This window comes from Penicillium oxalicum, chromosome VIII (genome assembly GCF_001723175.1).
Source record: "Penicillium oxalicum strain HP7-1 chromosome VIII, whole genome shotgun sequence".
Lineage (NCBI taxonomy): Eukaryota > Fungi > Ascomycota > Eurotiomycetes > Eurotiales > Aspergillaceae > Penicillium > Penicillium oxalicum.
This window is the reverse complement of record NC_064657.1, coordinates 1702572-1720429: the sequence shown is the minus strand read 5'-3', so window position 1 is coordinate 1720429 and position 17858 is coordinate 1702572. Positions and strand designations below refer to the sequence as shown.

Sequence of the window (17858 nt, the reverse complement as noted above, 5' to 3'; positions counted from 1 at the left end):
ACAAGGACCTTGGGGGAATTCGGACGGTCTTTAAATGACCAGAGGCCTCCGGGAGGATGATGGACTGATCAGTCAGTTCTGACCGAAACATCCGTCATACCAAATCCGAATCCATTTCGAGTCCCACAACCGGATTGGAATTACGAGCACACGGTCCACGACTAGTGCTGTCGACAGGACGATTCGCCATCTCAGGATCCACGACACTTGGACCAGGTCTCCGCTTCCACTGTCAACCCCTCCCTCGACAACCGTGTTTGGTGAGTGGACCAGGTGAGGCCAGACCGGGTCATGCAGGCATTGCATACGGCTTCCAGTCACGCCGGCTGATCGTCGTTTCAAGCTCGACCTGTCTGATTATTATCGACGGAGCAGCGAAGAATGGCGATCGACGCAGATGCAGCCGGCGGGGACGAGTCTGGAATCGATTGCTCGCTCCGGAGTTGAGTAGATATCCGGCTGGTTGACACGCGGAGACTCGCCGCCGCCGCTCAGCTGGTTCTAAGAAATGGCCGGCACTAAGGTCGATCCCCAATTTCGGTACGAGAAATACGACGCGGAGGTCAGAGTCGATCACCATCGAGTGGTCTTCTCCAGTGCCCCAGCGCGGGTGTTTTGAGTTTGGTGCTTCCACACGACTAGTGGCAATCATTTACTTCGCTATCCCATGTACATATTCGACCCACCACCCAAGATAACTTATAAGCATACATGATACATGGGTCCCCTGATCTGCATCATCGGCATCCACCACTCTCAACCAGAACCGAGCAAATGGCAGTGCCGGTGCCGCAACATCCTTTTTTTTTTCTCCATCTGGAACAGGTCAGGTCCCGTCTCGTTCACAACAAGGGAGACTCGTTCTGGTGGACGACCATCGAGCACCATCAGCGCCGTGCCCCTCGTCCAATGACGCCACGCGGGGTTAGAAATGGTCGGCGGTGGGGCATATCAGAATTCCAAATTCCCTGGCACACCGTCCGACCAAACTGGACCGGATCGCCCTCCCCCATCGCAAAAACTGTCATCCACCTTGGCTGATTATCAGGACAACGGCAAGGTGCGTCCTGGGCAAGCAAATGTGGAAAAGACCATGACAAATACAGTCACTACCTTTGCCCAACCGGTCCGGATCGCACTTGCGCAGCTTGATGGGTCGGACGTACACGCACCGCGCTAGACAGGACGTCTCTTGGGTGGGGTGGGAAAGGTGGCCAGGATCTCGGGACAGAAGTACCATGGCGATCGACGGAAGATCAGATTAGCATCGGGCCCGGTGAGATAAAAAACGTGTCTCCTTAGGCGGCCCCGGCGAATGGACGTGGCCCTTCTTCACGCACCCACCGATCGTCTGCTCCCTCTCTCCAACTCCCGGGCACAGAACATGACGGATCTCATCCCCGACCGGCCGCTCCCAACCGCAGCACCAATTCCCGGTGCGCCTGGGCGAGGGTTCGACGGATAAAAGTGGTCATGCCCAGGGGACATCGAAGCTCAACATCCTCATGTAGGTACAACTCATCCGAGTCCCCGTGGATGCGACCGTCATTGGCCTCTCCAGATTGGCGGCGCACCGTCCAATTGTTGCGAATGTGGACCCCCATCGGCGCGAAGATGTGAGTTCGAAGGCCCTGAGGAGTATCATGGAAGCAGGCGCGATATTTGACCGTTCCGTGGAGCAGACCACACGGCAGATAGGCCACTCGATCGGTCAGCTCGTACCAGATGCCCCGGGCATCTTCGGGGAGGCGTCGGCGGGAGGAGCACATCTTTCGTAGTGAATGACCAGGGGATTCTGCTCGATCATGGCGGCATGGTCGTGGAGGATTCGGATCACCGCTGTCTCTGAAAGGGAACTGGGGAGTAGGGTTTGGTTGGTAAAATTGGTTCGGGTCTGCATCGCGATCCCAGGTTCAAGGTCGAATGGTTGGCTTTGTTTTCTTTTTTTTTTTGTTCGAGTCTATTGCCAATGCAGCGGACACGTCCAATCAGGTCCACGGTGATTTACGCAGTTGAGTCAATGCGGCGGAAACACGACCGGGACAAGGGAGCGACGCAGAGGTGGAGAAGTCGCCAGCGGTTCATAAGATGCAGCCAGGCGAGTTTGGAATCTGACCGGTCGTTGCGCCGGTCATATATTGATTGAATGATGTGCGCCAGAAAGTCAAGTCTACAAAGAGGCCTCCACAGTAAAAGGGGGTGATGTGGAAACGAAACTCGTTTCTTGTTGTGGCTGATGGTAACTCTCCACGACGCCTTGGGGTTGGTAGAGGGGCTGTGATCAAATCGTGGCGGAGTCGCGTGTGAAGGATCGCAATGCTCGATGGCGCAGTGCTGGATGATGGTATGCAAGTGCCGATGGCGTGGACGAGGAACAAGGGCTGGCAGGTGCACGGTCGCACGCTAATCTGAATCCAACCCCTTGGAATATCGGAGACACTCCCCAGAAGACTAAAAATAAACTCTCCAGATGCGCGTTGATTTGACGAGACTGGTTATAAGGAGGGCCATCTACTATGTCTCCGCGCCTTTGGTCTTATCAAGGGTAGTTCTAACCTTGAATGGTCTAGTGGGATGCCATCACATTGAAGAAGCATTGAATTGCGTTGTGAGAATGTACTTTTCGGTGTAGCTAGTACGTGTCAGACAACTGTACACTGATCGTCCGGGTCCGTGGCACTCTCCAGTTCAACGCTGATATGGACTGCTTTGCCAAAGATTTCCAAGTTTGTCCGCGGCACTCTGGGCATGTCTGCATCAGCGTGGCCCATCCGACCCAGTCTACTGCCACGAACCTGGCGTTGGAGAGGATACTTTCTGGAGTGCTACTTACTTGCATGTTCGCCGCGGTGCTATAGCCGGGAATTTGGCCACCATAGTACATGCTCTCGATACGCTGCGCCTCGTGCGCATCCTCCTTGGTGATGTACGCAGGTTCCGTAGGGATCGCAGGCAGTTGATAGAAGTCGTTGCGATTGGCGATGGACCGAACCTGGGCGGTGATCGAGTCTGCCCCGGGAGGTCGATTGAACGCACGACCCTGTGGGTAGAGAAGACATGGTCGTAGTCAGCATTCATCAATCATCCCCGCAAACCAAGCATGATCCCGGGAAATTTGAGAATTTCTTGCGCTGGAGTGGTTGACAGGATACTGACTTCCATTGACTGTACAACCCGGGCATCGTCCTGGGTGATCAGGTTTGGCGGCTTCCGAGCAATCTCCTCAACGGTGCTGTCAAAGTTCATTTGCCTCATGGCGATACTTTGAGCGGTAGCTAGGAGTTGAAGAATCATCATCAAGTCAGGGTTAGTAATGTATGCACCATGCGATGGTTTTGGCACGAGAATCAAAACACCATCACAAGAGTACTGGAACACGTACCCGCCGGCCCACCACGAACGGGTCCACGTCCAGTCAGGCGATTTTCAACTTGCGAGATTGCCGACACATCATCAGAAGTGATACGCTGTCCCGCCTCGGCGGCTTGCCTGAGCTCGGCGACAGAAGGAAGATCAAGGTTCATGTCGGCGTTAGCGAGTCGATGAGAGACGCGTTGCGTGCCACTAGGACCACCTGCCACCATCGTAATCACGTATGTTGAGCCCCTTTCTCGTCCGCACAATATATAATTGTTTCGTGGAGGCGAGTGATGTCATACTGAAAACATTCTTCTCATGGTGCACGTCGCCGCGTGGTGGCGCCCGTGGTATGCTCAGAACAGAGGCGCAGAGTCTCATAGGCTGTGGATAGATTTGGAGCATGGAAGAAACCTCAGCGCCAACGACGAGTGGAAGACCAGCACTGACTGGTCCTCGAAGATACTGAATTGTCATAGCACACCGAGCCACCTCAATTGGCTGGAGTCTGGAGGAGGAAGTTTTTCAGCCTGGGTGTTGACGTTACTCGCCGCAGACGGACACAGAAAGTCAGCTCGCAGGGCCGACACCTTCCTTCCACTTTCCGCGGTTCAACTGGGCGTTTTTGTGCAAAGACCTTTGGCCAACAAGACTTGCACGGGAAGCAGAATGCGTGGCCACATGCGGGATATCGTTTCAGGCTACGATTTCAGTGGCCCTGCTCATCTCGGCTGCAACAGATCTTGTATTTGTAATCCAAAGCCGACTTGTACGCAAGATGAGCCGAGTGTTCTCAAAGATTGATTGAGCCGCTGTCCTGGAGATCTTCACGAACGCTTCGTGTTACCGTCATTTGGAACACTTACCCGTGTAAGGGTGGACGCCTTTGATCCAAAGCTTTCATTTCGTGGAAACGACAGTTCGTATCCATGCATTCCGATTGAACTCGGCCGAGGGAAAATTGCACATCAATTTCTGAGCACCCTTGACCCCCACTTCAGCGTTTGTATTCAGTGAAGACTTCGGATAGAAATACTGTCGTCGATTGACTTTTGCACGTTGTAAATGGGTGGGCAAAATCCAAGTATACCGTGTAAGATACCGGCGCCTCCATGTCCGGTTCATGATGATGACATTCGTTTGGACCAATGACATGCTTGTGAACCTATCTGCCAACAGGCAAAAATGATCTCCATAATCAGGCCCTTGAACCGAATCGAGCCAGCCACGCTCTTTTCTCTTTTGGAGAATTGTAGTCCCCGAGCCAAGCCAAATACAAATGAATGTGACATCCACTTCAATCCTTGTCTAGAGCCCAGAGGTCGACCATGATTCCCAACATTTGTTTGTCCAACCAGCAAGCTTAGCACTGCTCATGTATTGTAAAGCCATCCATTCGTGGTTTAAAATCCTCGCAAGGACATTGATCGTCTACAAAGATATACAGCCCGTGATGCTTACAAGAAAATACACCGGTGCCGCCTCCGCGAGCAGGAAGTACAAGCAGAAATGGAGGTGTGGGATGGGCTTCCCAGTGGACGCTATGTGGCAGTTGTCCCGTCTAGACCTATCAGATGGACGCAGCTACCCCCTAGCAGATATTTTACAGGAAACTCTTGGTCCATGCTAAGTCTCCAAGAGCAGGTCAGATTGGGCTCGATTACGATGCTTTTTGCCTTCTGAGACATTTTGAGGACTTAGGAATACACTCAGCATGGAGAGGATTACATTTGTGTTGTAGTCTCTAACAACCTCTGAGTCCGCAAGATGCCTGAGCTCACAGAAGTTCATACCCAGTGAGGGTTCATTATGGACCGTAGCAAGTAGACGCCGCCTGGCTGATCATTCTGTGCTCATCATTTGCTAAACATATAAACAGCCAGGAAACCGCTCCTTCCAAGGCCTTTCCAAATAGCCATGCTGTCGCCACCTTTTTCGATCTAAAAGCAGGATCCATTCAATCCATGCAAAAGCATCCCACCCTGCCTCTCATTGTCCTACCACTTGCTCGCTGGGGACCCGAATCGAGGAATGTGAGCTCAACGTCACACCGCCGCACGTCTTGGTGACCCACAAACGGACAAGATCACCTTTTCAGGCCCAACCACGGGGAGCCAAGGCCATGTGTCTTCCTTTGCCATTGTATGTGGTGGACTTGGAAAGCGCGATGCGATTCCGCACTTCCGTCTCCAAAAGCGGTTCCCAACAGCTAGGCAGCCATCGATTGTACTTTTGCCATAGCTGAGGGAGAAATTGAACATCCTGCACACAGTACTGTATGATCTCCTGGGACAGTGGGCGCACATTGAAGACTTCGTAGGATCCACCACAGTCTGGCGCGAACAGCTTTCGGCCGGCTTCCTTGCAGGCTTTCCATTTCGCCCTCTCGCTGGCCGTCATTGAGGCCTGGTTTTCGATGCATCTCCCCAGTCCGCTAAGGTAGCGTCCCGGATAGACGCGACTTGCGAGCTCCATCAACTGGAGATCCTGGACGCCAGCCAGTTCAATCTCGTAGTGATTGAAAAGTGCGTCCGAGTCATTGCGAACGTCGAAGAAAACTTTTGGAATCCAGGATGACTCGAGGACAGAACGAAGACTCATGCCATGTGGTGCGACGTGAGTGAAAGCCTTGGCTCCCAGGGTATGGATATCGACAAGGAATGTCTGGTTCTTCGGATGCACAAAGATCTGGAGGATGGAAATGGTTCCATGTCGACTAAGATTGACACCCTCGAGATCAATGAACAAGGATGGAGGGTTCACGGGAAGATCGGTCAAGCTCTCAAGCAGCTCGACCACGCTGCTGACTGTGTCGACAATGGTGATGGGGTCTTTATTCTCCAGGGTTGAACTCTCCAGGCAGCGTGTGAGAGTCTCGATGTCTCCCTTGCTCAATTCCGCCGACAGCTCAGGCTCGGGGTGATGCTTTGGTATGTCTGTCTTGTCTTTCACACTCGGAGCCGGAAGGGGATTCTCGATGAAAGCTTGATCAAATTAGCATCGGAGATGGAGTTTGAATCGTCCTGAAGGGCTGGCTTACTTGACATCTTTACCACGAGATGAGAGAAAGCACTGAAATGAAACGGGATGTGAGGTATCGATGACAGAGAGCTGAAGAAGAGTTCAAAAAGATTTTCCTCGATGCAGGCAAACAATTTGCTTTTCATAGAAGTAAAAGTGAATCTACGCGTAGTGTCTGCGTCACAAACGTCAACGGTGGATGGATCAGTATGTTATCATGCAACCCCGCCTTGCTATTCTCTCCCCGCACCAGTGAGCCTCCGTCTGAGCACAAGCCGCGAAGACAATCAGTAGGATTGCTGGTACTCTAGAAGACTAGCATCACCAACTGACAGCTGAAGAATGAATTTCAATCAAGCTCCGTACAGATACAATTGTCGAGATTCATATCTCCATGGAGAACCAGCAATGAATGCTTGCCATTGATCTCTCAATCGCAGGAAACCGAATTGGAGGCTTCATTCTCCACACCAAGGTTGTGTAGATCCCAATCTCATGCTAGCATTAAAAGATCTTGGAAACATGATTCAGGTCAGGTAATTTTTTGCGTCATTAATTGGATTCACCACTGACGATACGTATCGTCCATGAGATTGGTGATCACGCATCCAACAACAAAAGCGATTCGCCTGTTCTTCAATGCTATAATATACTGATCGCGAACGCTGAATCATCGACTCTGTTTTGATTGTACCGTATGGAGAACCTCCAAGTCTCTTCGTAGTTGTAGAAGTGTCACTATGTACACGCACCGCTGTAACAATTCGATCCGGAGCAATAATCACTGGTGCTTCCGCAATAACCAGAACTGGAACAACACGTGCCAAACTGGGTACCGGTGCAGGTCTTGTTCCCGGCAAAGTTCGGGCCACATTCTCCGTTTGTGGACGGGCCGCCATTATCAGTGTCACAACTGCCCGAGTAGCAGTTCCCTGCACCACAGTAGGTGGTACCATTTCCACAGTAGCCCTGTATCGATCATTAGCGACTTCAGTGAAGACGAAGGGGTGGTCATGGAAACGAGACAGCATCACTTACGTATATACTACAGCAGTTTCCGAATTGCGGGATACAAGTCGTGCCCCCATAATCAGGCCCACATGTGCCGTCTTGCGTCGCGGTACCGTTACCGGTGCTGGCACAGTAGTCTGGCCCGGTTCCACAGTAGCCAAATGGCGAGCAGCAATCGCCAAAGGCACTCCCCACACAGGTGACCCCTGTAGGGCACGTTCCGTCTGTTGAGATTGTCTCCGGGGTGACAGGAGCAACGCAAATGTCGTAGTTGAGCCACAGGTTTCCGCAATTGGCGTTGAGATACGGGTTGTACTCTTGCAACTGGCTGAAGCTCAGGCCGAAGCGCAGGTCGATAGTCGAACAGTCGTCACCGGCGACAACGAGGTAGTAGTTCCCGCACTCGCTGATGGTTCCACTTTGGGTCGGATAAGCCGCAGTGGCTGCGGTGTAGTACGTAGGCTGGCCGGTCGCACCAGGCGCCGTGATCGTCGCGTTGGGTTTGAGAAATGTTCCGCCAGGAGCACTTTGTTCTCGCCGAATCTGGTTAGAATCACGGAGCACCCTCAAGTCTCTCGGAATGGTCGTCCATGATTCCCAACTTACCTCTTGCATACACGCTGTCCGGCGGCAATTCCTGAGCAACTGCCCTGAATATTTGTATTCCAGCTCAGCAGTTGGGCAGTGGTCACGTTGTAAGTCGAGTTGGAATAACGCGTGGCAAGATCATCACTATATTCATGGGGCTTAGCTGAGTTTTTGGCCTTGTCAATCCGGTAAATCAATGTGCTCCACCTACCAACTTGGAGAATCCCAGACCGTATCGATTTCGCAAGGGAGGGGGAAACAGGTCGTCTCGCCGAAATAGCAAGAGTAGTCCCCCGTAACAACTCGAGCGTCACCCGTTGAGATATTGTAACTAAATACCCCATGTGGAGTGTCAGAGCACAAGAAGACTGCCGGGCAATACAAATGTGAAGAGAATGTCATACGTATCAGAAAGGTCATTGCAGGTAAGCCAGTTTTGCAATGGCTCCACCATTTGACCAATACAAGTCGAGGTAGCTGTTGGGGAAGACCCCGTTTTCGTTGTGCCGATGTTGGTGGTGGTAGCAGTAACAGTACCCGTTTTCGTCCCCACGTATAAAGTGGAGGCCGAAGTGGTATAAGGCAGCGTTGTCGAGCAGTTCTTCTGGACAAGGTCAAATTGGTCGATCAGATAATCTGTGAAATTGGCGACTGGTAGCCAAGGATCCAGGAGTCGTTGCCGATAAAGTTTCAAGAAGCACTCATTGCAGAACTAAGTAGGTACCAGAGGAACCACATGCCGCCTAGTTAATAGACGTTTTTGACGATACCGGTGCGGTTTATTCCTGAGCAGGGAGTTCAATGTTCACATACCAGTTTCTCGGAGTAGATGTTGGTTAGAGCAGACATCTCATCACTGATATTATCAACGTCAAAATCCGGATCGTTGCACTGCGATGCCACTGTGCTGTTGTCATCACCATCGGGGAAGCACATTGTTGGATCCCAACGAATGTAGTCACTCCCTTGCCATGTCTGAGACTCCACAAAACACCAATTAGATGAGCTGTCCTTCATGCATACGAGATCAGAATTATAGGTGAATGGCAGTGGCAAGGCTCTCGCCTTCACCACAACATTGCCTTGGATTGTGGTCTCTTCCGCACAGACTGTGTCAACCTTCTTCTTCCAAGAATTAAGGGACGAGATACAGTCTGTCGTGCAAAAGTTCTCTACCTCGGGAGCAGTCCAGACTTTCTCCTCTTAGCTTGTCTTCTCCGTTGACGGATCAAAATGCCTTTGATGATGGAAGACTCACAGTGGATGTCCGCGCCGTGTCCGAGCAGGCCAATGGTGGTTTCATTGCAGGCAACTGTGGTATTCCTGTTCGAGTATGAGACGGGTAAGAGGCGCTGCAAGGCGACGGAGCCAGACGTCAGTACTCACAGTGCAGCAAGGCACGTACTACTCAGAGAGAGCCCAGCAATCAAGGCGTCGGCATCGTAACTCTTGTATAGCGTAAAATCGGCCACAGCTGAAGGTGTCCATGCCGCCAGCAGGACCGAACCGAGTCTGCGGAAGGAGAATGAGACTTTGTCCATTGAATAGCCCAAGAATCTATAGAATTGGAATTGCTGTTTGCATGAGGATGCGTTCGAAGATGAGGAACGGGAATGTCGGGGCACTTTTCTTTCTTCCTATCCACACGAACGGCTTCCTGAAGTGCCCCTCCTTGATAGGCCAAGGCCACCCGATTGATCGCTTATTCCGCCTCCTTTCCCCTGCATGATGCAGGTACTAAGATGTATGAGTCAATGCAACCTGAATCTTATGCCTCGTGATTAATGTGGGCCAGGTTTGTCTCCTGTTCGCATTCACCGTGATATTGGCGAGGATTAGGTGGGGGGGTCTCTCGAGATGTCTCGTTCATTTGACAGCCCGCCCTCGGGGGGTCACATTCCTGCATCCAATGGCTGAGACGATATGTGAAATCTCTGAGCCCCCACCTGGTGAACAGTAAGAGCTAGTGCCTTTGGGACAAGTAGGGCAGGTATATCGAGCACCCATCTGCTATCTGACCACACGAGGAGGATCAATAGAAGCCGTAGGACTAAGCATGTGGGTCCGCTTGGCAGGCACGAGGTCCCACCCGATCGCGGCGAGGTTTTGGGCTCCGGTGGACGCACGACTTTTCAGCTGCTGAAGGATCCACATTTCCACTTGGGGGCTGCACAAGAAGGCTCGGGTGCAGAACGTCAGGTCGTCGCTTTGACGAATGCTTGCCACGGCTTGTTCTCCGTCACACGAGGCCGAAGTCGCTCCTCACCACGAAGCCATCCTAATGTGGGGATTTCTTTTGAGAGCAATGCATAAGCCACAAGAAACGCGAGGTTTCAAGTGACCCTCCGAGACCACTTCGGGCTTAGTGCTACGCTTAGGCCGGTGCTCTCTTCGCATCCTTCCTTCGAAGAGTATGAACGGAAAATTGAGCCCCCCTACCCCCTCTCGGTCTAGGTGGTGACCGGATCCTCATCTTCGATGCCGTGATTTCCGCTCTTGGATCGGGGTTAAAAAGAAAGTAGAGTCCGGTGTCGCCCAGAGACAGGAGGTTGCCGTGTCATTATCCACAAGACCTCTCTGAGAAAGGCCAGAAGGCCCTTGGCTATCAGTTCCCCATCCACATCACTCGCGTGTTGAGTGTCAACAGCAGCTTCGATGCGAATCCTTCTGCCGGTGCTTCTTGCTCTCGCAAGTTGCAATATTGCCCAGGGGGATCAACATCACCATGGTCATCAACATCACCACGAGAAACGCAAGAGCGCGAGTGCGGTGCCACATTTCACTCCAGTGCCTCAATTGCCAAAGAACTCGTCGTCAGCTCTACCGCCTCTCTATCAGCCGTATTCGAAGAACAGACCCAAGTTCGAGAATGAAGCTCTGGTCCGACATCTGTCTCAACATCCGCGGGAAAGACTTGATAACCTTGATGCCGGTCCAGGCTTTGGCTCCAGCTCCCTACGCAAGAGAGACCTGCCTGTAGGTAGTTGTGCGCCTGGAGTGCCATGCACAAATGGAGCATGTTGTTCCAAGACCGGCGTTTGTTCATATGCGCCCTCGAGTTGTGGGGCGGACGTCTGCATCTCCAACTGCGACGCGAAGGCTCCTTGTGGCCAATACGCCAACCCAGATAACGCAACATGCCCTCTCAACGTATGTTGTTCACAATATGGATTCTGTGAGTCCCCTTATCGTCTTGAACATCGCTGACTCTGGAGCCCTCAAGCTGACTGTCATTGGATCTCAGGCGGCAGTACGGATGACTTCTGTGGCACTGGTTGCCAGGAGGGATTTGGCGGCTGTGGACCAGCCCCGACTCCTTCTTGCTCTAGTGGTAGTAACTCTGCTTCTGCACGACGCATCGGGTACTACGAGAGCTGGGCAACCCAGCGGCCTTGTGATGTGGTTACACCTGAAGACCTCAAGCTGACGGGTCTGACGCACCTCAATTTCGCCTTCTCTTTCTTCGATCCCTCTACCTTCCAGATCTCACCCATGGACTCAAATGCGGCTTCCCTTTACACACGCTTCACGGCACTGAAGAGAAAACAGCCAGGTCTGCAGACCTGGCTGTCAGTTGGCGGCTGGTCTTTCAATGATGCCACGAATACGCCTGACACGCAGCATGCGTTCAGTAACATGGTCGGCTCCGCGGCAAATCGTCAAGCCTTCATTAGTTCTCTGCGCAATTTCATGCAGACATACGGCTTTGATGGCGTGGATATCGACTGGGAATACCCTGCCGCCAGCGATCGAGGCGGTGTTGCAGCTGACTTTTCCAACTTCTCAATCTTTCTTGCCGAGTTGAGGGCCTCGTTCGGGAGCGGACTAGGAATCAGTGCTACACTTCCGTCTTCATACTGGTACCTTCAGCATTTTGACGTTCTCAACATGGAGCCAAGCGTCGACTGGTTCAACTTTATGAGCTACGACATTCATGGTGTCTGGGACTCGCGCAACAAGTTCACCGGTCCTTATATCCGCCCCCACACGAATCTTACTGAGATCAGCGACGGCCTTTCCCTGCTGTGGAGGGCGGGAGTCTCTCCCTCCAAGGTCATGCTTGGGCTAGGCTGGTACGGCCGTTCTTTTACGCTCGCGGATCCGTCTTGCACCACGCCGAACGGCGCATGTCAGTTCACCACCGGCGGTACCGCGGGACAGTGCACAAAATCATCCGGAACCCTTTCCAACGCCGAGATTAAACGGATTCTAGCGACCGGCAAGGGAACTGAGTCTTATGATGCCACTGCAGGCGTCCGCTGGCTCACCTTCGATTCAAACCAGTGGGTGAGCTTCGACGATGGAGTCACAATGCAGCAGAAGATTTCCTTCGCCAACAGCCTGTGCCTTGGGGGTACTTTGATTGTAAGTCACTACCTTCAACAGCAGAAATCACTCGTTCCACGTCTGAAACTTCTTTTTTCGTTGTTTTCATTTCACCTTTTCCCTTTTGACAGAGAAACTAACCGAAGCGTTCCTCCAGTGGTCAATCGATCAAGACAACACCGCCGGCGATAGTATGAATGACTTGATGGGCATCGGTACGGCAAACGGGGTGTCGGAGGCAGCTGCCGCTTCCTTCAAGGAGCAGATGGCCAATGCGACGCTCCAGGACGCTGTTGCGTCGAGCTGCTACTGGTCACTATGTGGAGGGACCTGTACGGCCGGATATTTTGATGTGACTGAGGCACGCGGCCAAATTGCCGGCTTCCAACAGAACTCGGTCTGCGCTCCAGGCGAGCTTCAAAAGCTATGTTGCGCTCCAGGAACCACGATGGGCACCTGTCAATGGGAGGGTTTCAGGGGTGTGGGCATGCCCTGTTCACCGGCATGCTCCGACCCCGACGCCACCATTGTTGCACGTAATACCAACTCGTACCAGTCGAATGACGGGGGACAGATTGAGGACCTGACCTGCACCGGTGGCTTCCAAGCATATTGCTGCAAGGGATTTGTCCCTTCATCCATCACCAATTCAGGTAATCTCTTGCTGTACACGGACACCTCTATGCTTTCCAAACGAGACGGTTCAACCAATGGTCTTAGTCTCTACACGGGCGCCCACGGTGTTGAAAAGCGTAGTTTTGCTATGCCCTTGCTGGCCAGCGAGTTGGGGGTTCTCTGTGTCGCTGACCTCGCACCATCACTTCTTTCGGCATCGTTCACTTTCGGCCTGTCTCTTGCTGCGGAGGGGGCAATATGCGCTGCGGCCACCGGTGCCCTCCTCTCCGGTGTGGCCGTCCTCGGCTGGAAAATCTTTGACAGCATAACTGGATGGCTCTTTGGTGGTTCTCCATCCAAACCAAACGTTGGAGTCCCAACAACGGTGGCGGGCCGGTCTTCATACGGCCAGTGGCCGCTGCTCGACTTCAGCGGTGGCACCACGACGAGTACCTGCGACTGCGCGGTCACATATACATGTCGATATGGCATGGGCTGGGATGAAGTCTGTGATAACCAAAGGTGGGCCATCGACAAGCTGCTCAATGGAAAGACTGTCTATCAGCCGTTGGCAGCCGGCCGCGCTCCTGGTGCCAATCAGGCGCTATGGAAAGGTCAGCGCCACCCGGGATACCGAACCGCGGCCCAAGTCAAGATCCCGGGCAAGAGATACAGATGTGAAGTGGACGAGTTTCCTATGGGCAACCTCATGGAATCAGGAGGTGGCTCCCCGCAGGCGTGCCGTCTCGTCAACGGCGCTGCGAATGGGAAACAGGGATCAGATTGGAATATGTGGAAGTTGGCACAGTGGAAGCCTTGCTCGGCGTACCGCTCTGGGGTGTGTGGTATCAGAGATAATGGACCGCCTGCGACTTGGTATGTGAACCGAGAGCTTCCCCGCATATGATTACATCTGACTCTTTCAAAACAGGGCGTTTGGGAAGCTACCTGCGGGTCGCGGTAAAGGGAGTGGTCAACACTTCATCGATGCTTATGGCTTTGATGAGCAGACGGCCGGCTCGTCTTGCTGGGCTACCTACACATGGACCCGTGTCCCTGGAAGTATCGAAACCTCTACGCCTGTTGACCATGGCTTCCGCGTTCTTGATGATGATCCGTATGTGTGACATTCCTAAATATCCTACGCAGTCGAAGTATATCTGACAAGATGGTGTTGACTAGCATGTATGGTCGCGCCTTTGGATGGGGTCGACAGTCCTGGCATGAGGATCCAGCCCCGATGACGATGTCTAATCGACCTTATAATTACCAACCGGTGGTCAACCAAAAAAGAGGCCCCTTGGGCAACGACACGTGGGACGAGCAGGACAGCGACCTAGCCGGTGTCTGCCACGCAGACTTCGGATCACTCGAATCTAGCAAACAGGATGCTCATCGTGATCTTAACTACGACGATCTCCTCTTTGTCGACTTGGAAGGTAACCCTGTGGACGGTCGAACCTGCAATATCATCTACGAGGATAGCGACCCGCACTCTGAAGTACGTCTCATGCTTGACGAGGAGGGTAATGTCGTGGAAGTTTATGTGGGTGACTCGGAGGCCGGCTTGTGGACAAGACAGGCGGTCAAAAGCTCCCATCCTGATGCTGTGACTGTTGAACCCTCCACCGTCACTGTCACGACGGGCGTTGCGGCGGGCAGCGAGTCTCGCCCCACGATGGTATTCCCTACCAGTACGATTGGCCACCAAACGGGGTCTGGCAGCATAGTGACACCGGCGCCGTATGCTGATGGTCTTTGACAGCATCAAACATGCCTGGGTGAGGATAATGAACGACTTCCTGGAAGGCTATCTGGGGGAGGTGATGAATAGACTATGTGATGTGACGCGCGATTTTGACTCGGTTGCAATTAGAAGGCACATGTATGGATACCGAAGATAACCAAGCTTATAATCAACAGGCCAAGTTGAAATCAGAATTGGTTGGGGGAAAAAAAAGGCTATGCCCGTGACTGGATTCATGATAATCGTGTATATCTCTCATCGGTTCTCCTTATCTCCATTTTCGTGAAACTGGAACCCAATGCTGGAAATCACCACCGGACCCAAGGCGGGATGATATCGGTGTACACCTACCACGTAGGTGGGATATAATAATCCTCCCATCGGCCGGAGTCGGCCTCTTTGAAGGTGTCGATGCCACCTTCTACCCCCTCTACCCCAACAGACCAGACCCCCTGACTTACTAGTTTACGCCAACAATTTAGCAACCGCTCTAGTCGCTGGGGGCGGTAGTAGTCACCGCCGAAAGGCTTATGTCCATGTTGGAAGAGGTCGGCCAAGCGTCCTCGGTCAATCAGAGACCCGTCGCTTTTCCGTGCGCCCACGCTCTCGTCCCCATCCTCATTGAATGTGAAAGGGAGTAACAGCCGAAATCCTTCCTCGGCCACGTCACGGCCGTTTCTCTCTACTGCCTCAGTATACAGACCTGCAGCGACGCGAGATGGGGTGCAAGTCGCGGTGGACCGCGAATAGAAGTCAGGCTGGAAAAATGGAGTTGTTGTCCTGGTAAGCTGGATAGGACGATCTCCCTCAGCGGGAAAAAGACACACTGGCGGTGCGGTGTACTGCGAGCGGGGCAGGACGCTAAACGGCTGCGCGGCCGTAAATCCAGCCGAGTCCGCCGGTGGCAAGAGAAGGCCTGGCGCGATATAGCGGAACTGCGGTCGTCTCGCGCGCGTGAGAAACGCGCGTGCAAAGGAAGGATCTGGCACGGAAGCAGCATCCAGGACAGTCGATGCGACCAGGGGCTCTGAAGTGTCTGCGCTTGACCTCGAGTCGGAACTAGGGCCGGGGCTGGGGCTGGTAGATGATGGGGGGTTTGGCAACTGCAAGATACGAGCCTCGATCGCCTGACACAGTCGATCCCACTCGGCGACACATGTAGTCACTTGGGAATCGCTATAGGGCCGCCACTCCCAGGGGCCGATCTTCTCAAAGTCAAATAAAGCGGGCTCCCGATGAGGTGAAGCCACAACTTTTCCAATATGAATCAGGTCGATCCAATTGGTGAGGAGAGTCTCGAGGGGCTGCCAAATTTGCGGATGAGCCTCAACTGGGAAGCCATAGCCATAGTCATCCAGATGCATAAAAGTCGCGACGCGGTGGAGGCCTTGGTGGTAGATGACCCCGCCACCACCTTCCTCGGCCGACAAGCCCGATTCCACGGCGTATAAACGCACAAGGCTATCAGCAGGCTGATCGTAAATATCAGCTGCGAACTCCTCAAAAAGACTTTCCGGCCCGTCGATACCCCATGCAAAAACAAAAAATGGCAGGTAGTCGTCGGGATTGTCATAAGGAAACGGAGAGACCAGAGCGCTATCAAGGAATGCCGCGAGGGACGGATCAAGCCTCGGACGACAAGCCTCAGCCTCGTCTTCGTCACCGAATGCCGAGAAAAAGTTACTATTTGTATCCAGAGTTGCGAGCGAGCGGCCTTCAGCGAGCCACGCATATTGAATCAAATAATTGTGTAGAGCTGCACATCGTGCGGAGTCCATGCCTTCAAGATCATCTCGTGCAGGGTTGTCTGGCCTAACAAGCAGACTGGTGATGTCTGGAAGCTGAGCAAGATCCATTGGGATGCAAATGAGGTGTGGGACTATTCAAAATGCCGAATGTGGAAGGACAGAGAGAGAGAGAGACGAAGAAGGTGAGGTTGGCTACCTGATTAGGTATGAGAGAGGGCTTATCTTAGCTCAGCTGCCTCCAAAGAACTTGACCTGCGGCTGCAGTTTCCCGAGTCACATGACAGACACCTGGACCATGAAGCCTGTAATTTCTCAATCTCACCAAAAACATGGAAAATATGATGACGTAGTCAGTCTGAGATAGAAATTTTGAAACAAATAAGAAATATAAGAGAATGACAACGTATTCAGTGTAGTAAGGAAACATCAAGGGAGCTGCCAAAAAGTTGGTTTTTTCTATACCTAATGTAGTGGGGGATTCGGTTGCAAGTACATACTATTAGAGAGGACGAACAATAACCCGAAAACCTTGCTGTCGACATTCGTTTGCAAATGAATGCAGTAGTATCCACAGAATTGGTGATCATCGTTCTCTTCTCCCTTAATACTATACATTCATTCTTACAGTGCCAGCCAAGGATTTTGGTCAATGAACTCTATGCGTTGGTGATTCAATCTGTGGATATGATATGCTATGGCGCTGGGCCGACAATTTCTCTCTCGGTACATTCTGCTTTCAAGCCCTCAAATTAACACACATACTCTGGCTGCGAGTGCTTGAATAAAAATTAGTTAGCGTCTTTGATGATGGCAGTGCATAGGAGTCCCCAGCGAGACTGTCAATCCTCTGGCATCATCTGCGTTTTAGTATATCACACGAACCATTATACCTCATCTGACAATTTGAGCTCCTCAACGTAATCTTCTCCCCGAGTGTATATTTTCCTCTACTTTCCTGAAGCCTATTTTCCCATATGCTTTGTAGGAAGCAATTTCATCGTCTACTCAGGAACTAAGGTTTTTCTACTCAACTCCGCAAGTACAGATTCGGATTGGCTGTCTTAGAGAACAATTACTACGACTGCCTCACTGCTAATTGCGTACTGCAGGTAAGAGCTAGTTCTACTGTTACTCAGCTCGTATAAATAATTCCTCATATATAAACAATATTCGTCCCGACAATCAAGAACAACACACTACAATAAAGCTTGAGAGTTCGCAACGAGGCGCCTATCGAGAATGATTTGTTCACTCCGGGACAATTGTCATAATCATATCATCCTTTTTGAATGAAAGCCAGGAGTCTAGGTCTCCCCTATTGGTATTGCCCCTCTTGATAGCTGCATTTGACCCGCAAGAGGCAAAAGGGAAGAAAAGGAAGATTCGACAAGGTCTATCACCGCCAGCTCGACAGAGCGACGTACAGCCTTCCCTGTCAGAAACTC

At 52.2% G+C, this 17858-nt stretch overlaps 5 protein-coding genes across 5 annotated transcripts; 1 reads left to right on the top strand and 4 right to left on the bottom strand.

Moving 5' to 3' along the window:
- Positions 1-1394: 1394 nt before the first annotated feature.
- On the bottom strand, positions 1395-1769 carry POX_h09889 (uncharacterized protein; the record flags this gene model as incomplete). Its single annotated transcript, XM_050118633.1, has 1 exon — positions 1395-1769. One exon carries the CDS (start codon positions 1767-1769, stop codon positions 1395-1397), a length of 375 nt encoding a protein of 124 aa, XP_049965420.1.
- Positions 1770-2642: 873 nt separating this feature from the next.
- Positions 2643-3584, bottom strand: POX_h09888 (uncharacterized protein; the record flags this gene model as incomplete). The annotated part of the gene is made up of 4 exons (XM_050118632.1): positions 2643-2742; positions 2796-3040; positions 3157-3275; positions 3383-3584. 4 exons carry the CDS (start codon positions 3582-3584, stop codon positions 2643-2645), a joined length of 666 nt encoding a protein of 221 aa, XP_049965419.1.
- Positions 3585-5451: 1867 nt separating this feature from the next.
- On the bottom strand, positions 5452-9518 carry POX_h09886 (uncharacterized protein; the record flags this gene model as incomplete). Its single annotated transcript, XM_050118631.1, has 9 exons — positions 5452-6341; positions 7215-7347; positions 7417-7915; positions 7996-8121; positions 8189-8308; positions 8382-8689; positions 8791-9170; positions 9236-9300; positions 9364-9518. 9 exons carry the CDS (start codon positions 9516-9518, stop codon positions 5452-5454), a joined length of 2676 nt encoding a protein of 891 aa, XP_049965418.1.
- A 1114-nt stretch (positions 9519-10632) lies between these two features.
- POX_h09885 (uncharacterized protein) lies at positions 10633-14680 on the top strand (the record flags this gene model as incomplete). The annotated part of the gene is made up of 5 exons (XM_050118630.1): positions 10633-11152; positions 11222-12342; positions 12461-13794; positions 13850-14035; positions 14101-14680. 5 exons carry the CDS (start codon positions 10633-10635, stop codon positions 14678-14680), a joined length of 3741 nt encoding a protein of 1246 aa, XP_049965417.1.
- Positions 14681-15012: 332 nt separating this feature from the next.
- POX_h09884 (uncharacterized protein) lies at positions 15013-16521 on the bottom strand (the record flags this gene model as incomplete). Its single annotated transcript, XM_050118629.1, has 1 exon — positions 15013-16521. One exon carries the CDS (start codon positions 16519-16521, stop codon positions 15013-15015), a length of 1509 nt encoding a protein of 502 aa, XP_049965416.1.
- Positions 16522-17858: the final 1337 nt, after the last annotated feature.